This window comes from Sylvia atricapilla, unplaced genomic scaffold (genome assembly GCF_009819655.1).
Source record: "Sylvia atricapilla isolate bSylAtr1 unplaced genomic scaffold, bSylAtr1.pri scaffold_178_arrow_ctg1, whole genome shotgun sequence".
NCBI classification, from domain to species: domain Eukaryota; kingdom Metazoa; phylum Chordata; class Aves; order Passeriformes; family Sylviidae; genus Sylvia; species Sylvia atricapilla.
Genome location: NW_027077107.1, coordinates 488 through 22,100, shown reverse-complemented (window position 1 = coordinate 22,100; position 21,613 = coordinate 488). Strand labels below are relative to the sequence as shown.

The 21,613-nt window shown below is 58.6% G+C and overlaps 3 protein-coding genes and 1 long non-coding RNA gene across 4 annotated transcripts; 1 reads left to right on the top strand and 3 right to left on the bottom strand.

The window, feature by feature from the left end:
• Window positions 1–2,683: 2,683 nt before the first annotated feature.
• Window positions 2,684–3,165, bottom strand: LOC136374889 (uncharacterized). Its single transcript, XR_010746006.1, has 2 exons — window positions 2,989–3,165; window positions 2,684–2,911 (listed from the first exon to the last, which is right to left on the bottom strand). It is a non-coding gene; the product is annotated as an uncharacterized lncRNA (long non-coding RNA).
• A 9,603-nt stretch (window positions 3,166–12,768) lies between these two features.
• On the bottom strand, window positions 12,769–14,049 carry LOC136374886 (ferritin heavy chain A-like). The gene is made up of 4 exons (XM_066340271.1): window positions 13,819–14,049; window positions 13,497–13,643; window positions 13,282–13,407; window positions 12,769–13,082 (listed from the first exon to the last, which is right to left on the bottom strand). The coding sequence occupies exons 1-4, from the start codon at window positions 13,918–13,920 to the stop codon at window positions 12,909–12,911; spliced, it is 549 nt and encodes a 182-aa protein (XP_066196368.1). The 5' UTR covers window positions 13,921–14,049; the 3' UTR covers window positions 12,769–12,908.
• Window positions 14,050–15,057: 1,008 nt separating this feature from the next.
• Window positions 15,058–17,831, bottom strand: BAX (BCL2 associated X, apoptosis regulator). Its single transcript, XM_066340274.1, has 6 exons — window positions 17,691–17,831; window positions 17,513–17,561; window positions 16,654–16,815; window positions 16,430–16,565; window positions 16,251–16,355; window positions 15,058–15,993 (listed from the first exon to the last, which is right to left on the bottom strand). Exons 1-6 carry the CDS (start codon window positions 17,812–17,814, stop codon window positions 15,892–15,894), a joined length of 678 nt encoding a protein of 225 aa, XP_066196371.1. The 5' UTR covers window positions 17,815–17,831; the 3' UTR covers window positions 15,058–15,891.
• Window positions 17,832–18,063: 232 nt separating this feature from the next.
• Window positions 18,064–19,818, top strand: CD37 (CD37 molecule). The gene is made up of 7 exons (XM_066340272.1): window positions 18,064–18,347; window positions 18,578–18,651; window positions 18,747–18,870; window positions 19,098–19,172; window positions 19,271–19,375; window positions 19,453–19,632; window positions 19,705–19,818. The coding sequence occupies exons 1-7, from the start codon at window positions 18,282–18,284 to the stop codon at window positions 19,816–19,818; spliced, it is 738 nt and encodes a 245-aa protein (XP_066196369.1). The 5' UTR covers window positions 18,064–18,281.
• Window positions 19,819–21,613: the final 1,795 nt, after the last annotated feature.

The window sequence follows — 21,613 nt, the reverse complement described above, 5'->3', positions numbered from 1 at the left end:
TAACTTACCAGCCCCTCATGTTTTCACGAAGAAAACGCTGACAATATGACTTATTGCAAACTATTAATTTTAACAAAGTTGATGATTAAAACCTAGTAGAAAGCTTAAAAATATAAAAAAAAATTTTAAATCTCCAGGACAAACCTACTCATTTCCACAAGTACCCTCAGAGGGGAGCTGTGTCAGGCCCAGGTGTCTGGTCCCGGGGTGGGGGGGGTGTGCTCTGTCAGGAATTTTATCCCTCTGCATCTGAAAGAAAATACAGACAAAAGCCAATATGCTGCAGGGTAACTTGACAGCTCCAGCTACATTGTGGCAACCTGGGAATACCCTCGACAGGCCAGCTACACCCTACGTCACAAATTCCAACTCCCCGGGCCTTACCCTATTATCCCTACATCCAGACTGAGCAGCAAGGCAGAGCAGCTCCGGCCCAAACACACACAGACACCCGTGACACAGGGCAGGACAAACGAGGGGACACAACAGGGACAGAAATCTCTTGGCAAGAGAAACGACCAAGAGAACTCGGGATGAGACGACCGAGGTAAGACTGAGGGTGAGCTGACCAGGCTCAGAGAACCCTGCAGCAAGAAGATGACAACGGGATGATTATCGCAAGAAACACGAAGATGGATGCCCGAGAATCTTAAGGTCAGAATGCTCTACCTATCTTTGCATTCCTAAAAGACCTAATCCTCCAGAATGGACCGTGGCAGTGCACAGCTGTGGACACAGCTCAGAACAAGACCCGAAAAGGCACCAGACCGGATGCTTGTGAACAGAGATGGATTCTGGTGCGTGTCTGAGCAGCCGAGCCAAAGGCACCTGGCCGAGGAACGCAGAGACCAGAGATGCTGAGAGCGATGCCAGGGTTTTGATAAGACCCTCGAAGGGCGAAGGGATAAGACATGAAAGACAAAACACACAGAGGGCACAACAGACAAGGGACACGACACACGCCAGGACTGCTCTGCCCTGCTCACCGCAGCACAGGGATCAAAAATGAGACTTTCCCTTCCTGTAGCCTGAGGTGTCACATCTTGGACATCCTCAACTCCAAACCCGACCCAAAAACCTTTCCCGGTGGCCCCTGCCCTGGCACCCTGATTTCATCCCCTCCGTGAGCCGGAGCCCTCCACTTATCTCTCGGACGTCTGGGGATGCAAATCCACGCCTCCGGGTGCCGAAGAAGGCCGCCTCACCCTCAGGGAAATTCCTGGTGTCACCGGGCTGCCGTCTCAGTCAGCTACAACAAAGATGACCCAACATGAATGCGCGATCTTAGCGGCACATCGGCCAAAAAGCAGCAATTCTGCTACTCACCATCTCCTAACGATGCCCGGGTCCTCGGCCCCGTGCTTCGGCCGCGCCCAGAGGCCAACGCCGACGTCACAGGGTGTGCCTGGGTGAAGAGCGGACAAGGTGACGTGGCATTGCTGAAACTCCAGGGGACCCTCGCTCCTCCTCCCCAACCTCCCCGAATCCTAACCCCAACCGTTCGGCCATTATACGAGCCTGGCTGGATGGTGCCTTCAAATGGAGAAGATCAAGGCTTCCTCAGAGTCCTGAAATGCTCCCGGAGGGCTCACGAGCCAGGTGAACCAGGTCTGTAGTGTGGCGTCAGGTGACTGCACAGCCTAAAACACACAATAACGGAGGCTTAGAGTTCCACCAGCGAGTGAGGCAGGAGCAATAGCAACTGCTTCTGTCCACCCACCACTGCTCACCGTGCCCACCGCATCTTGAGAGATGATATCCGGCTTTACCTCCTAAAAACAAAGACAAAAACCAGTGCTGTAACATGGCCACCATTTACACCTCCCGTGCAAACACAAACGGTGACTGACCTTCTCGGGGGAGCCCCCACACCCAGGATGGGGCTGCTCTGCCATGGATTTTATCCAGCTGCATCTGAGAGAAAGTTAGGACACAGGTCAAAGTGCTGCAGAGTAACTTGACAGCTCCAGACATCTCGTGGCAACCTGGGAACACCCTCCACGGGCCAGCTACACCCTACGTCACAAATTCCAACTCCCCGGGCCTTGCCCTATTATCCCTACATCCAGACTGAGCAGCAAGGCAGAGCAGCTCCGGCCCAAACACACACAGACACCCGTGACACAGGGCAGGACAAACGAGGGGACACAACGGGGACAGAAATCTCTTGGCAAGAGAAATGACCAAGAGAACTCGGGATGAGGTGACCGAGGTAAGACTGAGGGTGAGCTGACCAGGCTCAGAGAATCCTGCAGCAAGAAGATGACAATGGGATGATTATCGCAAGAAACACGAAGATGGATGCCCGAGAATCTTAAGGTCAGAATGCTCTACCTATCTTTGCATTCCTACAAGACTTAATCCTCCAGAATGGACCGTGGCAGTGCACAGCTGTGGACACAGCTCAGAACAAGACGCGAAAAGGCACCAGACCGGATGCTTGTGAAGAGAGATGGATTCTGGTGCGTGCCTGAGCAGCCGAGTCAAAGGCACCTGGCCGAGGAACGCAGAGACCAGAGATGCTGAGAGCGATGCCGGGGTTTTGATAAGGCCCTCGAAGGGCAAAGGGAAAACGCTTGGAAGACAAAACACACAGAGGGCACAACAGACAAGGGACACGACACACGCCAGGACTGCTCTGCCCTGCTCACCGCAGCACAGGGATCAAAAAAGAGACTTTCCCTTCCTGTAGCCTGAGGTGTCGCATCTTGGACACCCCCAACTCCAAACCCGACCCAAAAACCCTTCCCGGTGGCCCCTGCCCTGGCACCCTGATTTCATCCCCTCCGTGAGCCGGAGCCCTCCACTTATCTCTCGGACGTCTGGGGATGCAAATCCACGCTGGGTGCCGAAGAAGGCCGCCTCGCCCTCAGGGAAATTCCTCGTGTCACCGGGCTGCCGTCTCAGTCAGCTACAACAAAGATGACCCAACATGAATGCGTGATCTTAGCGGCACATCGGCCAAAAAGCAGCAATTCTGCTACTCACCATCTCCTAAGCGTTCCCAGGTCCTCGGGCCCCGTGCTTCGGCTGCGCCCAGAGGCCAACGCCGACGTCACAGGGTGTGCCTGGGTGAAGAGCGGACAAGGTGACGTGGCATTGCTGAAACTCCAGGGGACCCTCGCTCCTCCTCCCCAACCTCCCCGAATCCTAACCCCAACCGTTCGGCCATTATACGAGCCTGGCTGGATGGTGCCTTCAAATGGAGAAGATCAAGGCTTCCTCAGAGTCCTGAAATGCTCCCGGAGGGCTCACGAGCCAGGCGAACCGGGTCTGTAGTGCGGCGTCAGGTGACTGCACAGCCTAAAACACACAATAACGGAGGCTTAGAGTTCCACCAGCGAGTGGGGCAGGAGCAACAGCAACTGCTTCTGTCCACCCACCACTGCTCACTGTGCCCACTGCATCTTGAGTGCTGATATCCGGCTTCTCCTCCTAAAACAAAGACAAAGAACAGCGCTGTAACATAACCACCATTTACACCTCCCGTGCAAACGCAAACGGTGACTGACCTTCTCGGGGGAGCCCCCGCACCCAGGATGGGGCTGCTCTGCCAGGGAATGCATCCAGCTGCATCTGAAAGAAAGTTAGGACACAGGTCAAAGTGCTGCAGGGTAACTTGACAGCTCCAGACATCTCGTGGCAACCTGGGAATACCCTCGACAGGCCAGCTACACCCTACGTCACAAATTCCAACTCCCCGGGCCTTGCCCTATTATCCCTACACCCAGACTGAGCAGCAAGGCAGAGCAGCTCCGGGCCAAACACACACAGACACCCGTGACACAGAGCAGGACAAACGAGGGGACACAACAGGGACAGAAATCTCTTGGCAAGAGGAACGACCAAGAGAACTCGGGATGAGGTGACCGAGGTAAGACTGAGGGTGAGCTGACCAGGCTCAGAGAACCCTGCAGCAAGAAGATGACAATGGGATGATTATCCCAAGAACCAAGGAGATGGATGCCCGAGAATGCTATGGTCAGAATCCTCTACCTATCTTTGCATTCCTAAAAGACCTAATCCTCCAGAATGGACCGTGGCAGTGCACAGCTGTGGACACAGCTCAGAACAAGACCCGAAAAGGCACCAGACCGGATGCTTGTGAAGAGAGATGGATTCTGGTGCGTGTCTGAGCAGCCGAGTCAAAGGCACCTGGCCGAGGAACGCAGAGACCAGAGATGCTGAGAGCGATGCCAGGGTTTTGATAAGGCCCTCGAAGGGCGAAGGGATAAGACATGAAAGACAAAACACACAGAGGGCACAACAGACAAGTGACACGACACACGCCAGGACTGCTCTGCCCTGCTCACCTCAGCACAGGGATCAAAAATGAGATTTTCCCTCTCTGTAGCCTGAGGTGTCACATCTTGGACATCCCCAACTCCAAACCCGACCCAAAAACCCTTCCCGGTGGCCCCTGCCCTGGCACCCTGATTTCATCCCCTCCGTGAGCCGGAGCCCTCCACTTATCTCTCGGACGTCTGGGGATGCACATCCACGCCTCCGGGTGCCGAAGAAGGCCGCCTCGCCCTCATGGAAATTCCTCGTGTCACCAGGCTCCTGTCTCTCGGTCAGGTACCATAAAGAAATCCAAACATTGATGCATGATCTCAGCAGATCTGCCGGCTGGTCAGTGAGGGGGTCTCTGTGTAATACAATGGACCACCTGAAACACACAGGAACAGAAATCTGCTGTCCTGTCCATCCATCCTGCTGATGGATGCTGCTAGCTGCACCAGAAACAGTACTACCCCTAATCCAAACACATCGATTTTCGAACCGCACACAAATACATGAGTTTTAGAAAACAAAACAAAAAGAGGCCACCAAAAAACCTTAACTCTTATTCCTCATAATCCAACCACTAAATATAATAAAAATAATCCCATGCCCATTCCCCTCAAAAAAACTCCAAAATATACCCAGGACCTCTCCAACTTGAAGACCTGCCTCCAACAAAATAAGAAGTGAAAAAACCCATGCCTTTTGAACTACATCAATTCACTAACCTCACACATCCAAACCACAGAATTTTAATCCCTTAGTCAAGACTAGTGCACTGTGGGGGTGGGCGGAGCCCCAGCTGCTTTGCCCTGGAGGGAGCCAGGCTGAGGAGTTAAGAAAGAATTATGCAACTTCCCCCAGAGCCCCTAAGACAAAAGACAAACTTTTTAGTCAGGGCGACCTGTCCGGAGACCCACAAGCCCCCTCGGAATCTTACGTAGATCTGTTACAATTGATTGGTTTTGTATTCTTTTCCTCCCACTCTGGTGTCCCATAAAAACCTCTGGGTTTCCTGGTTGGCAGAGGGTACCTTGTCCCTGGACTCCTTTCACCGGTACCTTTGCAGTAAAGTTACCACCTGCAGAAATTCCACACGAGACCTTCTCTCTCTCTCTCTCATCACGGCCGGCTAAAAGAGGGGCAAACTCACAAGGGCAGGAGCTGAGATCACTGAGCTGAAAAATCACTGCTCTGCCCTCCTGCTGAGAAGCCCCTCTGCCAGCTGAGGAGCACCCTGAGCCCCCCAAGAAGCTGTTTTTAGTGAGACATCTTTTGGGGGTGGTTGTGGCTCTCTGGGTCCCAAGCGGCAGACCCCTCTACCAGCTGGAATAGTGCACCATACACACCAATCCCATCACTACATAGAAAATCAAAGCCTACTTTCTATTACTAACGTAACAAAAAAGTCACAACTTTTAACCGCAATAAAACCTAAAAACACCTAATTAAAAAAAAAAAAAAGAAGGGAAAAAAAAAAAACAAAAAAACAAAACAAAACAATTAAACTAACCTAAAACTCCAAGCACCCCAAGCAAACTTTCTCCAAAACAAATGTTTTAAGTGCCAAAACCCCTCAAACACGTAAAATAACTACTTCAAAAATGCCTTCTGTACCTTTCAGGCTGATCTTGAGAGCAAGGCAAGGAAAGGCAAAGTTCATAGTTTGTGTTAAGAAAACAGTGCTCACTCCTGTGTATTCCTTCTCCAGTATATTCAGCTCAAGCACAGACAGACTGCAGCACAGAGAGCTGCTTTCCTCTTAGTTAGTTCCAGCTATTTGGGGCAGAGAAGTCCTCTGGACTGTTTTTTTTTGTCCTTTTTCTTTTGACTAATTCAACCTGCTACACACTCAAAAACCCAGAGGAGTACCGAGAGCTGGCACCTGCAGCCCACTGGGCGTGGACCTCAGCATTTTATCAACACCAGAAGAGCTGATAAGAAACCAAAGGAGTGGAGCTACAACCCACAGCAAGGACTTTCTGAATTTACCATCACACTTCAAAACAGCAAGTTGAATTATTTCATGCTGTTCAATCTTTATGCCTGTGCACATTTTGTTTGTTAAATAAATAGATTCTTCCGCTTTTCTCCAAGAAAGTTCTTTGCCAAAGCAATTTAAAAGAAAGAAACCATTTGGGTTTACTTCCCAAAGAACTCCACACAAAAGTTTCCTCCCAAATTTACCATAAACCACCACAAGAACAAACAAATCGAACTACACAAGACCAAAGAAACCAAACTACAAAAATAAAAAAATCCCACAAACATACTTAAATTAACAATACCAAAAAAAATTATTCCTAACTGAATAAACCTATAATGCCTCAAAACCATCAAAAATACCACCTATAAATACACAGAAAGCCAAAAGATCCATTTAGCTACAAACAACATCTCCTAAATTATCTGTAGCTATAGAAGATACAATGTTGTCCAACAAGCCAAATTAGTAAATCCCTATAACACAAAAACAACAATCCAATTATAAGTATTAGGAGACCCTAAAAATGAACTACATCACACTGTCTCAAACCCACCAAAACAAACAGTACACACTCACCATGATAAAAGCCTCCACTATTTCTCACACCACAGCCAATTACAACATCATAAACCTTAGAAAACGTACCCTTGGAAAACATAATACCCCACCAAAAAAAAATTCAAAACCAAAACTCAGTTCAAAAACAATCTAATTAACATAGAAATTAGGAACCCAAACATGAAATAAATACACCAAATTCCTCATCATACACCACCTACCAGCAAAATAGAGCAACACAATAAATTATTTAAAAACACCTTAAGACCACTAAACAGAAAAAAATGGTCCAACCCAATCTAAATGCCTACATAAAATAAACAAAACCCCAATAACATGCCCCAAGTCTATACAAAATTCTATTTAAATTAGTTCTTCTCCAAATACAGACAAACTCACCCATAAAGTTATTTTCACTCAAAAAGCAAATTATGCATAATAAATAATATAAAAAACCTAACAAAACACTACATACCACCAAAGCATACGATATTAACTGAAAAACAGATCTAAGTACTTCTATTTAGTAAAATTCCAAGTCAGGAAGGATTCTACGCAGTTTGAACTCTAGCAATAACAGAACAGGAATTTCTTCAATCAAGTTGAACTCCTTTCATCTTCACAACCTCTTTTTCTTCTGGGAGCACCGGGGAGAAATTCACAACACAAAGCCGAAAAGGGAAAGAAGAAAAGGCCCCCCATAGTCTCACACTATCCTACCTGTCACTTGTCACGAAGGCTTGTTTCTCACCACGTCCCAAAGCAATATTTCCACCTGCACATGTTCTCTCAAATGCAGCAAAATAATCTCACCATCACTCCACAAAACACACGCAGGAACACAGTAAAGCTCCTCTCCTCCCACAGCTCAATGCCAAAATGAGTTCAGGCTCCCCTGTTAAACCGTCCCCAGCAGGGACTGCCCCTCACCATCCTTTACAGATTACACCTGGGGCTGCTCTGTCCCCTCATCATCCTGACAGGTCACACCTGGGGCTGCTCTGTCCCCTCATCATCCTTTACAGATCACACCTGGGGCTGTGTGTCCCCTCATCATCCTGACAGGTCACACCTGGGGCTGCTCTGTCCCCTCACCATCCTGACAGGTCACACCTGGGGCTGTGTGTCCCCTCATCATCCTGACAGGTGACACCTGGGGCCGTGTGTCCCCTCACCGTCCTGTGACAGGTCACACCTGGGGCTGTGTGTCCCCTCACCATCCTTTACAGATTACACCTGGGGCTGTGTGTCCCCTCATCATCCTTTACAGATTGCACCTGGGGCTGTGTGTCCCCTCATCATCCTGACAGGTCACACCTGGGGCTGCTCTGTCCCCACACCATCCTGTGACAGGTCACACCTGGGGCTGTGTGTCCCCTCATCATCCTTTACAGATTACACCTGGGGCTGTGTGTCCCCTCATCATCCTGACAGGTCACACCTGGGGCCGTGTGTCCCCTCATCATCCTTTACAGATTACACCTGGGGCCGTGTGTCCCCTCACCATCCTGACAGCTCACACCTGGGGCCGTGTGTCCCCTCACCATCCTTTACAGATTACACCTGGGGCTGTGTGTCCCCTCATCATCCTGACAGGTGACACCTGGGGCCGTGTGTCCCCTCACCGTCCTGTGACAGGTCACACCTGGGGCCGTGTGTCCCCTCACCATCCTTTACAGATTACACCTGGGGCTGTGTGTCCCCTCATCATCCTGACAGGTGACACCTGGGGCCGTGTGTCCCCTCACCGCCCTGTGACAGGTCACACCTGGGGCCGTGTGTCCCCTCACCGTCCTGTGACAGCTCACACCTGGGGCCGTGTGTCCCCTCACCATCCTGACAGGTCACACCTGGGGCTGCTCTGTCCCCTCATCATCCTGACAGGTGACACCTGGGGCCGTGTGTCCCCTCACCGCCCTGTGACAGCTCTCCCCTGCAGCTGCCGCCACCCCGAGTGTGAGGGCGGGGGCGATCGGGGACTTGCTGCTCATTCCCTGGACAGTTCATTGCACCTGAGCCGCTGGGGCTCCGGGCTTTCCCTGCTATGGATGAGGAAATCTTATCTAATCTGGTATCTTCTCCCGCAGGTGCCCAAGGCTGAAACTGGGATTCCACCTCCTAAATTCCGTATGTGTGAGGTTCATAATTCCTAAGGAAATTCCCCAGAAATCATTATCCTTCATTTACAATTTTTCCTTTAGAATCATTGCTAACTTGTCTTTCTGTAGAAGCGTTTCAAATACCCACTGAGAGTTCAGGAACCGGCTTGTTTATGACTTAGCTGGCAATCCCAGACTAAATCCAAACACCCAGAATTACGGGGAGCTACGGAGACAGTCCATAAACACTCCCCTTCCTTGCAACTTAGTTTTTCATCGCAGATCCCTGGAGCAGATTTTCTTTTTTCCCCAACAGCAGCGCTCCAGCACAGATCCCACTTCTCAGACACAAACCGAACAGAAACCGACCACCGGAGCGGGGCCGGTCTGGGGCCGAGGCGGAGGCCGGGCCGGTACCGGGGGAGAGGGGCCGGGGGGGATCGGGGGATCGCGGCCGGGGGGTGATCCGGGCCAGGATCGGGGCCGGGGGGTGATCCGGGCCAGGATCGGGGCCGGGGGGCACTGGGGCGGGGCGGTTCCCGGGGCGGTTCCCGGGGCGGTTCCCGGGGCGGTTCCCAGGGCGGTTCCCGGGGCGGTTCCCGGGGCGGTTCCCGGGGCGGTTCCCGGGGCGGTTCCCGGGGCGGTTCCCGGGGCGGTTCCCGGGGCGGTTCCCGGGGCGGTTCCCGGGGCGGGGCCGGGGCGGGGCCGGGGCGGTTCTCGGCCGGTTCCCGGGGCGCGGTGTCCAACCAGCGCTGCCGATGCCTCAGCGAGCCCGCCCATCACGGGCCGGGCGGGGGTTCAAAAGGCTCCTGGAAGGGGCCGCTGCTCTGCGGGAGCTCTTCGGTCTGTGTGTGAGGGTGTGTGGTTTTTCTCGGCTGCCTTCGTGCGGTAAGAACGTGTCTGCTTATTTTTCTATAAGTTCTGATCAATTGGACTGCTTGTTCTGTGGTGGGTGGTAACAGGTGGCGCTGAGGGGCTGTTGTTCCGTGCATCAGTCGGAGTTCGTTTCAGAATCCCGAGACCTTTTCCTCTATGGGTTTGGGACGTGAATGTTGCTTTATTTTAGCTTGGTTTGGGCTTGTTTTGGTGCTGAATTAGGGATTTTATTGATGTGTGATCTGAGGCGGTTTTCTTTCATGCTTGTGACTTCCTATGGTTCAGGTAGAGGGAACGTGGGGAATTTTGCCTCGTGCTGGAAAAATTTCTTGATAAGCTCTTCTATAAATCAAAATTATGCTGAGCCTTGGTGTTTTTGCAGTTGAGGGGAGGACGGATTCTGGGGAGTTTCTGTGAGCTGCAGCTTGCTAAGTCCCTGTTTGTGAGGCTGGTTTGGTGTTGTCCCCTTTTTTGCCTGTTTGTTTCTCTTCGTGCTGCTTTTGAGGCTGCTGTAATCAATGACTCTGTAAGTTTTACGTTCAGCTTCTGCTTAGCTTTCAGCCTTACAGAAAAGGCGGACAGGAAGGTGACAGTCTGCAGGAGGTGTTCCTGGAGCTGTTTGCATCAGTGCTCTCTTGTTTCTTTGTTCCTGCTTTTCTTGGTAGGAGAGGGACTTGTTTATTTGGGTTTGTCTTTGCAATCCCTAGGGGCCGAGGTGGTTTAGACTCAACCCAAAGGAGAATTCCCACTGGAGTTTTAGCCAGAGCTGCTATTGGGTGCTCCAGAGTGGTTTGTTTGGTGTTGTTTTCGTGCAGTAAATAGCTGAACTTGACTTTCCTCCTAGGGTTTTCCCAGGAACATTTTGTTCTAGCTCCCTCAGTAGCTGGGGACTCCAAGGTGCCCTGCGCTGTGGTCCGGCATTGCCAGTGGTGGGGTTTCCTTTAGGAAAGCAGCTCCTTTAGGGTGTTCTTCAGTTGGAATACTTCCTTGAGCTGGATGTCTGAGAGAAGTGTTTGAATGATAGTCTCAGTAGATTTTCATGGTTTCCAGGCGCTTTCACCTGATTCCTTCCAGGCATTTTCAGAGCATGATGCAGAGCAGAATTGCTGCAGTTGGATTGTAAATGCAGTGCAGCCAGAATGGCTCCAGGACCTTCAGCATCAGAGGTGTAAATGCTCGGGTATCTGTGAGTTTGCTGTGACTTGTGAAGCCCCGAAGCCTGAGCAACAGGTCCTGAGCCCAGTTTGTCCTGGAGATGGAGGTTAAAACGAGATGTTGTGTTTGTATCCCCTCAGTAGTGCAATAGCCAGGACCCTTAGTGTTCTAGATCTGTGCTCATCAGTGAAACGTGGCTTGACCTTTCCATGTTCAGAGGCCAGACGGGGCCCTGAGGTCAGTCCTGTGGCCTTGTTGGGAGGAGCAGGGCCAAAGGCAGCTCCTGCATTGCTCCTGAAGCCCTGGCCAGGCTTTGGGTGAAATCCAGGGGGAGGCTGAGCCCAGCTGTTCCCGCAGTAGGAGTTGTGTGAGCCTGTTTATTGCACATAACTGTCCGACCTGGGCCCTGTCCCAGCACAGCCGGAGCCTCTTTGCCTGCTGGTGGACGCACCCGCAGGAACTCCCAGTTCTGGGGGAGGCTCTCCAGGGCTGGGCTGGGACAGGGCATTCCCAGCTGCTGTGCGGCTCTGCAGGGTGGGCAAGCCTCAGGGTCCCTGGTGCTGGATCTCAGTCCCTGTAGGTGATCTTGGGGCAGCAGTGCTGAGGGGCATTGCTGAGCTCCTCCTTGAGAGGCTCTTTGCTCCTTTGGGCTGTAGTCAATGACACTGACTTCCTGAGGCTAGTGTCTTTGGTGCTGAGCCTGCTCCCTGGCAAAGCTACTGGGAGAGTTTTGAAGGGTTTAGGGCTGAGTTCCCTTCGGGCAGTTTGCTGCCAGCCTGGTGTGCTCTTGTAAGTGCCACTGATGTGCCAGGACTGGGGAGATGCTGGCTGGGTGCTGGTTCTGTTCTGCAGCGGGAACTGGTAGCCCCTGGGATGGGTTAGAGAGAAAACCGGAGCCTGAACTGGGATCTTCTCCCTGGCTAAGCCGTGGTACAAGGAACGCAGGGAGATGCACGTTTCCATCTAGCTCAGGATTGCTTGGGTAAATGAATAAAGCTCTAGGAAGTCTTTTGAATGTGTGGGGGTTTTGTTCCTTCCTCAAAATGACCTCAGAAGACCTGGGCAGGTGAGTTTTGTTTCCCATGGACAGAGTTTGTGTCCTGTTGCCAGGAGTGGGCTTCAGCCTTCTAAGATTACAAATGGCACAGGACTCTGCATTCGGCATTCCAAGAGCAGACGGACCCTAGTTGCTGGCAGACTTGGTCTGGGAGAAATCCTGTTCTGTTCCAAATTTTAGGAGGTGACAGCCCATTCTCACCCACAGGCACTGGGACTTCACATTGGAAACAAAACTCAGTCCCCCAGTGTCTTGTTGTCAGAGGCTGTGCCCTGATCTTCTTCTCTCCACTTCTGCCAAGACCGTAGGGTGGAAAGCTTTCCTTTCTGGGGAAGGGGGCCATCATTCACAACCAGGCACTTCTGGCAAAAAACGTGTTTGCACTTCAAACGTGAAAATGGGATTTTGCCTCCTGAAATTGCGAATGTTGGAGGATTTCTCCCAGACAAAAGCTGCCAGGAACTAGAGCTCTCGCTGGCTGAGCACACCCAGGTCCGACCTCTAAACTAGACCCCAGACACTGAAGTGGAAGGCTCTCCTTCCCGTGCTAAAAGAGACCGATCTACTTTCCTCAGACCTCATTACAGGGGCAGAACATGCTCAGCAACACCTAAAATTCCTCAAAATTTGCCAGTTGTTGCCCATCTGTGAAGGGGCCATGCCACCTCCCACCCCAGGCCCCACTGACCCCACCCCAGCTCCTGGTGTCCCCTCTGCTTTGGGGAGGGGACAGCAAATACAGAGGAGGCAAATGGAGGCTAAGACAGACCCTTTATTGGAATCGTGCTGGGAGGACCCCAGCAGGCAGGGCCCCCTTGAATGGGGCAGGGGAGTTACAAGGGTCTGGGGGGCCCAGGAGGAGGGGGTGGTCCTGGGGGCTGCCCGTGGAGGTTCAGCTGCGCTCCTCCAAGCTCAGACGGTCGAACAGGTACTCGCCGAGGCCGGCAGGGGCCCCCCCGGGCCCGGCCCCGCCCGTCAGGCGCCGCAGGTTGGTGGCATGGTCCCCAAGCGCCTTGATGGCCTTCACCTGCTCGTCCAGGTAGTGGGACTCCAGGAAGTCACAGAGCTGTGGGACAAGGGGAGATTAGGGAGGGTCGTGGGAGGTGAGGGACCCCCCAGGAGCAGCCGGTGATTTCAGGGAGCCCTGGGAGAGGTCCCAGGGGTGGTCCCAAGGCACCGGCGTGGGAAAAGGGAGGAACTTGGGAGCGTGCTTGGATATCAGACCCTTGAGAAGGCAGGAGGGGCAAAGCCAGAGCACCACTCACGTGGGGATCCCCCTTCTCGGAGGCCAGGCCGTGCAGGTCCAGCAGCGCCTGGTTCACCGACTTCTCCAGCTGCAGCGCCGCCTCCACCGCCTCCAGCGCCGAGCCCCAGGTGTCCCGCTCCGGCTTCTGCGGGGCACGGACCGTCACCCCGAGGGGCCTGGTGTCCCCAGGCCAACCGTCTCCCCACCCACAGCCCCTTTCCCCGCAGCACACACCTTGATGTCCTGCAGGAGAACGCGGCCCCCGCGGCGCGTCTGGAAGCGCAGGAGCCCCTCGGCGTGTTCCCGCTCCTCCCGCGACTGCTCCAGGAAAAACCGGGACAGCCGCGACAGGGCCACGTCGTCCCTCTCGAAGTAAAACCCCTGGGGGAGAGAGAGAGGAGGGAGGAGAGGTCGGGGGGCGTCCCCAAATTCCTCGGATTCCGTACTCCCGGGCGGTGCTGCACCCACCGGCGCCGGGGTGCGACAGAAGTGGGTTTTGGGGTGCAGCAAGGGGGGAACCCCCAACCCCGGGGCCGAGGTTCCCGAGCCCCCCTACCATGGAGAGGTAGACGTAGGAGGCGTAGAGCTCCATGTTGGCCATGCGGTTTATGGCGGCCTCGCAGTCGCGATGGTAGTTCTGGCGGATCTGGGAGTCCATGGCGGGACGGGACCGACGGACAGACGGATGGATCGGCGGATGGACGGACGAAGGGCCGGGAGCAGCCGGTTCCGTTCAAGCACTGTTGAAGCGAGAACGCGGCTGTGGCCGTTCAACCTCCGGCGAGGCTTTTATAGCCCGTGCCCGCTGGGCGGGGACAAGGGGACGCCCCCCCGCTTTGTCCCCTCCGGAAGCGCCGGGGTGGCCTTGGCCTTTGTCTCTTGTTTGTCACACGGTCCCACAGTCAGCATGACTGGCAGGATTTTCGGGGGGGTGGGGTGGGGTCTGCGACCCCACGTTTGTGCCCCCCCATGAGTGGTCTTGTGGGGGCGGCCGGGGAGAGCCCCAGTCCCCTGCTGGGTTGGGGGGCACAGGGAGCCTGCCCGGGGGTTGGGGAGCAGCTCCATCGGTGTTTTTTGGCGTGTTCTGCGAGGTCTGAGGCCCCGTTAATGGGAGTTGAATGGGTTATGGGGCGCGGAAGGAGCTGACTCAGCGCCGGGACCATGAAAGAGGAACTTGGCCCCGGGGAAGCGCTGATTCCGCGTTTCCGCCGCTCAGGAACTGGGGAGACTGGTTGGAACTGGGAGCCCCACAGCGGTGCCCTTCTCATCCCTCATTCCCCCGCAGCTCCAGGGGCGCTCGGCTCCGCTGGAGCTGAGACGGGAGTCCGGGGAGAAGGGGGGGACCGCCGCCCCAAAGCCAGCCCCGAGCCCCTTTGGCGCTGGCTCCGGAGGGACAAAATCCCTTTGCGCTGCCCCGGGGAGGAGGGCCCAGATGTGGGACCCCAACACTGCCCAGTGAACCCCGGCATCGGGACCCCCTCACACGCGTTTTCAAGCCCTACTGACCCCAAACATCCCCCTGTCCCTGCGGGCGAGGGCAGGGATGACATTTCCCCGGGAAAGACCCCTCCCGCCTTTTCCCCCCTCAACCAGGCCCCAAATCCCCGAGATGTTGTTAAACAAAAGGGAGAGGGGGTCCCGGTCCCCCTCAAACCGCAGCCCCCAGGAAAGTGGCAAAAGCGAAAGACAAAGCGCTGCTGCCCCCCCAATTCCTGCCCTCCGCTTTTCCATCCGCACCGCGACATCCCCGAGGGCTCCTCGAGCTCTTTGGGGGCGAGACGGGGACGCGCCCAACAAGTGGCGTTTGCCTTTTATTTCCATGGAAATTCCCGAGATACAAAAACCAAGGTACAAAAAAAGAGAAGAAAAAAAAAAAACCACTGTGGAGAGAACCAGTGGGGGGGGGAAGGCAGGGCCCACCCATTTTTTGGGAGGGGGCGTTCCCTGTGACGTCACCCCCGAGAGCACCGTGAGGGTTGGGGGAAGGGGTCACTTTGCCCCCCACCCCCCCCGCCTCGGGGACACGGGGGACCTCCAAAACCGGGGATTGAGGGGGCGTAAACGGGGAGTGTGGCCCCCCCACCCTGAGAGCCTCCGCCCCGGGAGGGGGGTATTGCACCTGGGGGGGCCCTTTTTGGGGGGTGGGGACCCCCAATAAATACTCACCCTACAGCCATGGCTGTAACCCTCCCCCCCACCACCCCACCTCATTCTGGGGGGGCTCGCAGAGACACCCCACCCACCTCCACATCGGGGGGCGCAACCGCAGGATCCCCCCCACTCAAAGCACCACAAGTCCTGGGGTCAAAGCGAGGCCAGGGAGGCCCAGCACTGGGACTGGGGGGCGCGGGGAGAGGAACGGGGGTGTCCCCACCCCATTCACCTCAAACCCCCCACCCCCCAAATCCCAGCTGTGGCCTCCAGACACTTATGGGAAGGGCTGGGGGAGGGAGAGGAGGGTCCCCCCAGCTCAGCCACCGTCCCAAAATCCAGGTGAGTGAGTCCTGTTGGTTAAAAACCCTCCCGGCCCTGGAAGGCACTGGGGGTCAGCACCATCCCTGCCGGCAGGGCCAGTCCGGGGAGGGGTCCCGGGGGTGGGGGGGGACAAAACGTGGCCCCCCCCGACAGTCTACGACATCTTCCAGATGGTCAGCGAGGCCGTGAGGACGCCGGCGGCGAAGATGGTGATGGTCTGCCAGGTGGGGGTCCCAAAGTGGGACAGGAGCCCTTCCTGGGGACAGGGGACACAGCAGGGGGAAGGTCACCACGTGTTGGGGGGTCCTCAAACCTCCCTCCTGAACAACCAGACTCAGGGGAGTTGGGAAACGGGACAGAGGAGAGGGTTTGGGGTCAAAGGGGGTGTTTTGGGAGGGGCAATTCCCAAACAGGGGCTCGGCCCCCGAGGAATGGGGGCTTTGGGGTACAAAGGGGTGTTAGAGAGAGATCAGGGGCTCGGCCCCCCGAGGAATGGGGGCTTTGGGGTCTCACCCATCCGCCCTGGGCCTGGATCCAGGCCAACACGTGCTCCTGGAGATACTCCATGGTCCAGCGCAGGATCGTCTGCACCAGCTCGGGGACCTTGGTGCAGAGAGCCTGCAGGGGACGGGGGGGGCTCAGAGGGGCTCAGGGGGCCCCGGGGAGCACCTCTGGGGGACCCTCACACCCACCTTCAGCACCAGTTTGCAGGCAAAGTAGAACAGGGCGACCACGCGGCCCCAGTTGAAGGTGCCGTCGGCAAACATCTCCTTGGCCACGCGGAAAAACAGCTTTTTGGGGGCGTCACAGCCCACCTGCTCGATCATCCTGGGGCAGGGGACGGTGGGCACGGTCAGGGCGGGCTCGGGGACGCTACAGATGCCCCCCAAACAGTGTCAGCCACCCACCCACCCACCTCTGCAGCTCCATGTTGCTGTCGAGCTCGTCGCCGATGCGCCGCAGGCACTCGCTGAGGCGTTTGGTGTCGGGGCTGCTGGGCTGGGGCTCGCCCAGCTCGGCCACGCTCAGGGCCACGGCCTGGGGGTCCCCGCAGCGCTCCACGCGGTCCCGCACGAACCTGGGACCCCCGGCACGCTGGGCACCTGCCCTGTCCCCCCACCAGCCCTGTGTGTCCCCGTCCCCGTGTCCCACCTGAAGCCTGGGTCTCCCTGTGTCCCAGCTGGACCCCAACTCTCAGGACCCTCTTCAGTCCCCCCAAGTGTCCCATCGGCACCCCAAGTGCCCCCTGTACCCTGTGTCCCCTAGGATTCCTCTCAAATCCCCCAAGATGTCCCACCAGCACCCCATGGACCCCAAGTGCCCTCTGTGGCCTCTTGTGATCCTCTCAAGTCCCTCCCCATGTCCCCTAATCCCCCTTCACTCCCAAGTTCCCCCTCGCACCCCGTGTCCCCCCGGGCTTTGAGGGCCCCCAGAATCCCCACAAGTCCCCTACGTCCTTCCCAAGTGCCCCCCTTGCCCCCCCACATCCCCAAGACCCAGGATCCTCTCAAGTCCCCCCTGTTTACCCCAAGGCCTCCCCACTATGTCCCCCCCATCCCGTACCCTCCCAAGTCACCCCGTGTCCCCTCCTCCCCAAGTCCCCCGCACCCTAAGTGCCCCCCGCACCTTGTCCTCAATCCCTGACCCGCAGCCCCTCGTGTTCCTCAGGTCCCCTCCCGGTCCCAAGTTCCCCCCGCACCCTGCGCCCTACAAGTCGCCCCTTGTCCCCCTCCAGCCCCGCCCGTTCTCCGGGCGGTCCCCGCATCCCTACTCACGCCCGCAGCAAGATCGCCCCTGTCTGCATGATCTGGTCCGAGGAGGCCCCTGCGGAGAGCGGGGCGCTCACCGGGGAGCAGCGGCCACCGACCCCGGCCGCCGCCGCCGCCCCCCCCGGTCCCGGCCCGTGCAGGCCGCGCCCCTCCGCGGGTCCCGCCGGCTCCCCCCGTCACTCACCACCGCCCCCCGGGGGCGGGGCGGGCTCTCCGGAGCCGCCCCCAGGCCCGGCCCCGGGATCGCCGCCGCCGCCGCCGCCGCCGCCGCCCCCGCCCCGCTGGGCCGAAGCCGCCGCCGCCGCCATCGCGCCCGAACCACGTGGTCCCCCGCCGCCGTCACGTGACACCGGCGGCGAGGGCGGGTCGGGGCGCCCCCGTCACGTGATCGGGTGCCGCTTGTTGTCAGAGGCCCCGCCCATTGCCACGCCTCCTCCGCCTTCTTGGCCCCGCCCATTGGCCCGTCAGTCACCGCCTTCTTGGCCCCGCCCTTGGCCCGTCAGTCACCGCTCGGTCACGCCCCCTCCAGGGCTCGGCCCCGCCCCCGCAGCCCCCCGGGACCCCCGGGGTCACCCCCTGGTCCCGGGGTCGCACCGGGGGTCACGGCCCCCGTTGTTCACGGAGGTCCCCGAGCGACGCCCCCGAGAGCTTCCGGTGCCTCCTGCGGCGGACGGGGCGGGAGAAGCGGCCGCAGGGGCACGGGGGCAACCGGGGGCCCGGGGAGCGGTTCGGGCTCGGGGTGGGCTCTGAGCGTGTGTGTAGCCCCCGTGCAGATATGAGCCCCAAAAGCTGCCTCGGCTGCACCAAGTGCTTCGTCTTCCTCCTCAACCTCTTCTTCTTCGTGAGTGGGGCTGGTGGGGGGGCTTGGGGAGCAGCGGGGAGAAGGGGACGGACAACCTGGGAGGGCAGGGGGGAAATGCGGGACCTGCAGCCTGGGAGGACTTGGGGGACAGAGGGAAACCTGGGCCTGAGGGGACTCGGGGAGGAGCTGGGGGCGGCCAACAGTTTCGCAGTGTTTGTGGGCACTCGGGGTCCCCCATTTCCTGACCCGGACCCCCCTGGCCCCCGCAGTTCCTGGGCATCCTCCTCCTCGCCTTCAGCTTTTGGGTGCTTTTCGACCGACAGAGCTTCGCCGCCGTGCTGGGTAAGGGATCCCCAAAACGTGGGGCACCCCAAGACGTGTGGCACCCTGGGCTAGGGGGTTCCCTGACCCCACCCCCCCACACACCGTGTCCCTCAGGTCACCGCTGGTCAGCCTGAGGGTCTGGTCTTATGGGTTCTCTGGCGTCGGCATCGTCACCATGTTCCTGGGATTCCTGGGGTGCCTGGGGGCCCTCAAGGAGGTCAAGGTCATGCTGGGGCTGGTGAGTTGTGGGGCTCATGGGGGTCGCAAGGGGGTCACGGAACTGGGAGGGGGTTGGGGCAGCCGTGCTGCAACTTCCTGGGGTAACCGCGGGGCCACGTGGTGCCACCACATCCTGTGTTTGGGGAGCAGCAGGGACCGGGGGGGCCATCTGAGCTGCCTCCGGTGCCAGGGAGGGCCGGGGGAGCAGATCTGGCTGACCCCCACCTTTCACGTTTATCTCAACAGTATTTTGGGTTCCTGCTGCTGCTCTTCACTGCCCAGATCACAGTGGCCATCATCATATACACGCAGCGTGCAGCTGTGAGTGCAGGGGTGGAGCCGCGGCTGGGGGCAGGACCCCGGGGGTCGGGGGCGACCCCTGGGTCGTGGGGCAATGCTGTGCTCATCCTCCTCCCCAGCTGGCTACAAAGGTGGCCACCTACGCAGAGGAGCTGATCCGGGGGTACCCGGCGCAGGGACCACCTGGGGACCACCACGAGAGCTGGGACGCTGTCCAGCAGCAGGTGAGGTTCCCCAAAAGGACCCCAGAGCCACCCTACGGCCACCACACTGACCCCGTGCCCCCCCCCCTCCCCCCCAGCTCGGCTGCTGTGGCTGGAAAGGACCCCAGGACTGGGACCACCACGATGACACCGCCAGGGACAGGGATAGGACCATCGCCTGCTCCTGCCTCAGGGCATCCAACAGCACCCACAGCACCCCGTGGATGTTCCCCCACGGCCGCTGCCCCACGGCTGACCCCCAGGACATCTTCCCCAGGGTGAGGCAGGGGGGAATCAGGGGGTCCTGGAGCTCTGTAGGGGCTCCAGGTGACCCCTCGTTGTCACCCCAGGGCTGCAAGGAGAAGGTCCAAAGCTGGCTGGCTGGAAACCTGGTCACCATCGTGGGGGTTTGCATAGGCATCGGCCTGGGGGAGGTCGGGGGGATGTCCTGGGTGGGGGGCTGAGCTGAGGGGGGACCTGGGGGTGGTCAGGAGACTGTGGGACCATCGGTTGGGTGGGCTGGGCAGCAGCTGAAGGGGCCAGGGAGGGTGAAAAGGCTGCTCCGTGGGGAGCCAGGGGGCTGGATTCAGGGTGCCCGGAAGGGCCCGTGAGGGGTTCAGGGTGGCCGGGAGGGGGGGTCAGAGATCCGAGGGGATCCGGGAGGGCTGATCATGTTCTCTGCTCCCAGCTCCCTGCTGATGCTGTCGATGTTCCTGGTCCGGAACCTGGACTCCCGCTATGAGAAGCTGCTGCGGGGCTCTGAGGGGGCCCGCGTGGTGTGTGGGGGGACGCGCGGAGGGCTTTATCTTTCAATAAAAACCTTTGGAAAAGACGGAACCGAGACGGGACAGGGCGGGCCCCGCCCCTTCCCCGCGGCCCCGCCCCTTTCCACTGTGGCCACGCCCCGTTCTCGAGCGGGAACGGCTCGCGCGAGGCCCCGCCCCTTTTCCCCGCCGTGAGGCGATTCCCGCCCCCCCCACCGGCTCCCCCTCAGACCCACGACGCTCCCGGGACCCTCCGGAAACCCCCGGCCCCGGCCGTGCCCCGGGGCAGCGGCGGCACCGGAACAGCCCCGAACGCGATGGCTGCGGAGGGTCCCTTCACCCCGGGCGCCGTCGTCGCCCTGCCAGGTGCGGGGACCATGAGGGAGCGGGGCGGGCGGGGTGTGAGGCGCCGGGCCCCTCCATAACCCGTGTCCCCCCCTTAGCCCCTGCCGAGAGCGGCTGCTCGGACGAGTTTGCCCTGGACTGCACCTTCGCTGCCTGCGACCCCGAGCGAACAGGTAGCCAAGCCCCTTGGGGCCGAACTCCCCCGGGGCTGGTCCCCGCCGGCCCTGAGCGCTCGCCCGCCGCAGGGATGGTGCAGCCGCAGCGGGTGGTGGAGTACGTGGCGCGATGACGGGGCACAGCGGGCACGACGGGCGGCTGCGGGCGCTGCGGCGGGCGCTGGACCCCGCGGCCGCGGGCACGGCGCTGGACTGGAGCCGGTTCCGCGCCGCCATGGGCGCCTGGATCGCGGCGTGCCGGCAGGACGGGTCAGCGCCCAGACGGGGCAGCGCCTGGGGCGGGCCGGAGCGGTCAGCGGTGCTGACCCACGGCTCCGTCCGTGCAGGGCCGAGGAGCAGGACGTGGCCGCCGGTGACGCTGGACCGGTGCCTGCGGGTGGGTGTTGGTGCGGGAAAAGGGAGTCGGAGTGGCCCCGACGGGGTCACAAACAGCCCGCTGTGCCCCGTCCCACAGAGGACAACGGACAGGCACCCTCAGCATCTGCCCGGCTCCAGGGAGACAGCACAGACATCGCCACCTCGTAAGTGCCCGCTGCGGGGACACCCAGCCCTCCCTGGCCGTGCTCCCAGGAGCAGCCCGGGACCGCTGGGACTCCCCGGCAGCGCCGAGGCCGCGGGCTGCGGAGCCGTGCCCGCAGCTGGCGGCCCAGAACACCAAACTGCAGCGGGATGCTGAGCAGGCCGAGGAGCTCAACGCCCCCTGGCTGAGGAGATCGCGCAGCTCCAGGCACAGCTGCGAGGTGCTCCCGAGGGGCTCCCGGGCGCGGGTCTGGAGCAGTATCCTGGGAACGCTGAAACGCCGTTTGCCCCCGGCAGCAGCCGCCAGGCGCTGGAACAGGCCAGGGTGGCCGTCGAGGAGCTGGACGACACGAAGGCCGTGGTGAAGCGGCTGGAGGAGGAGAACGCCGAGCTTCGGCGGCAGGCACGGCACGTGGTGAGAGCTAAGCTGAGGTGCCACATGGTGTCACCTGCGG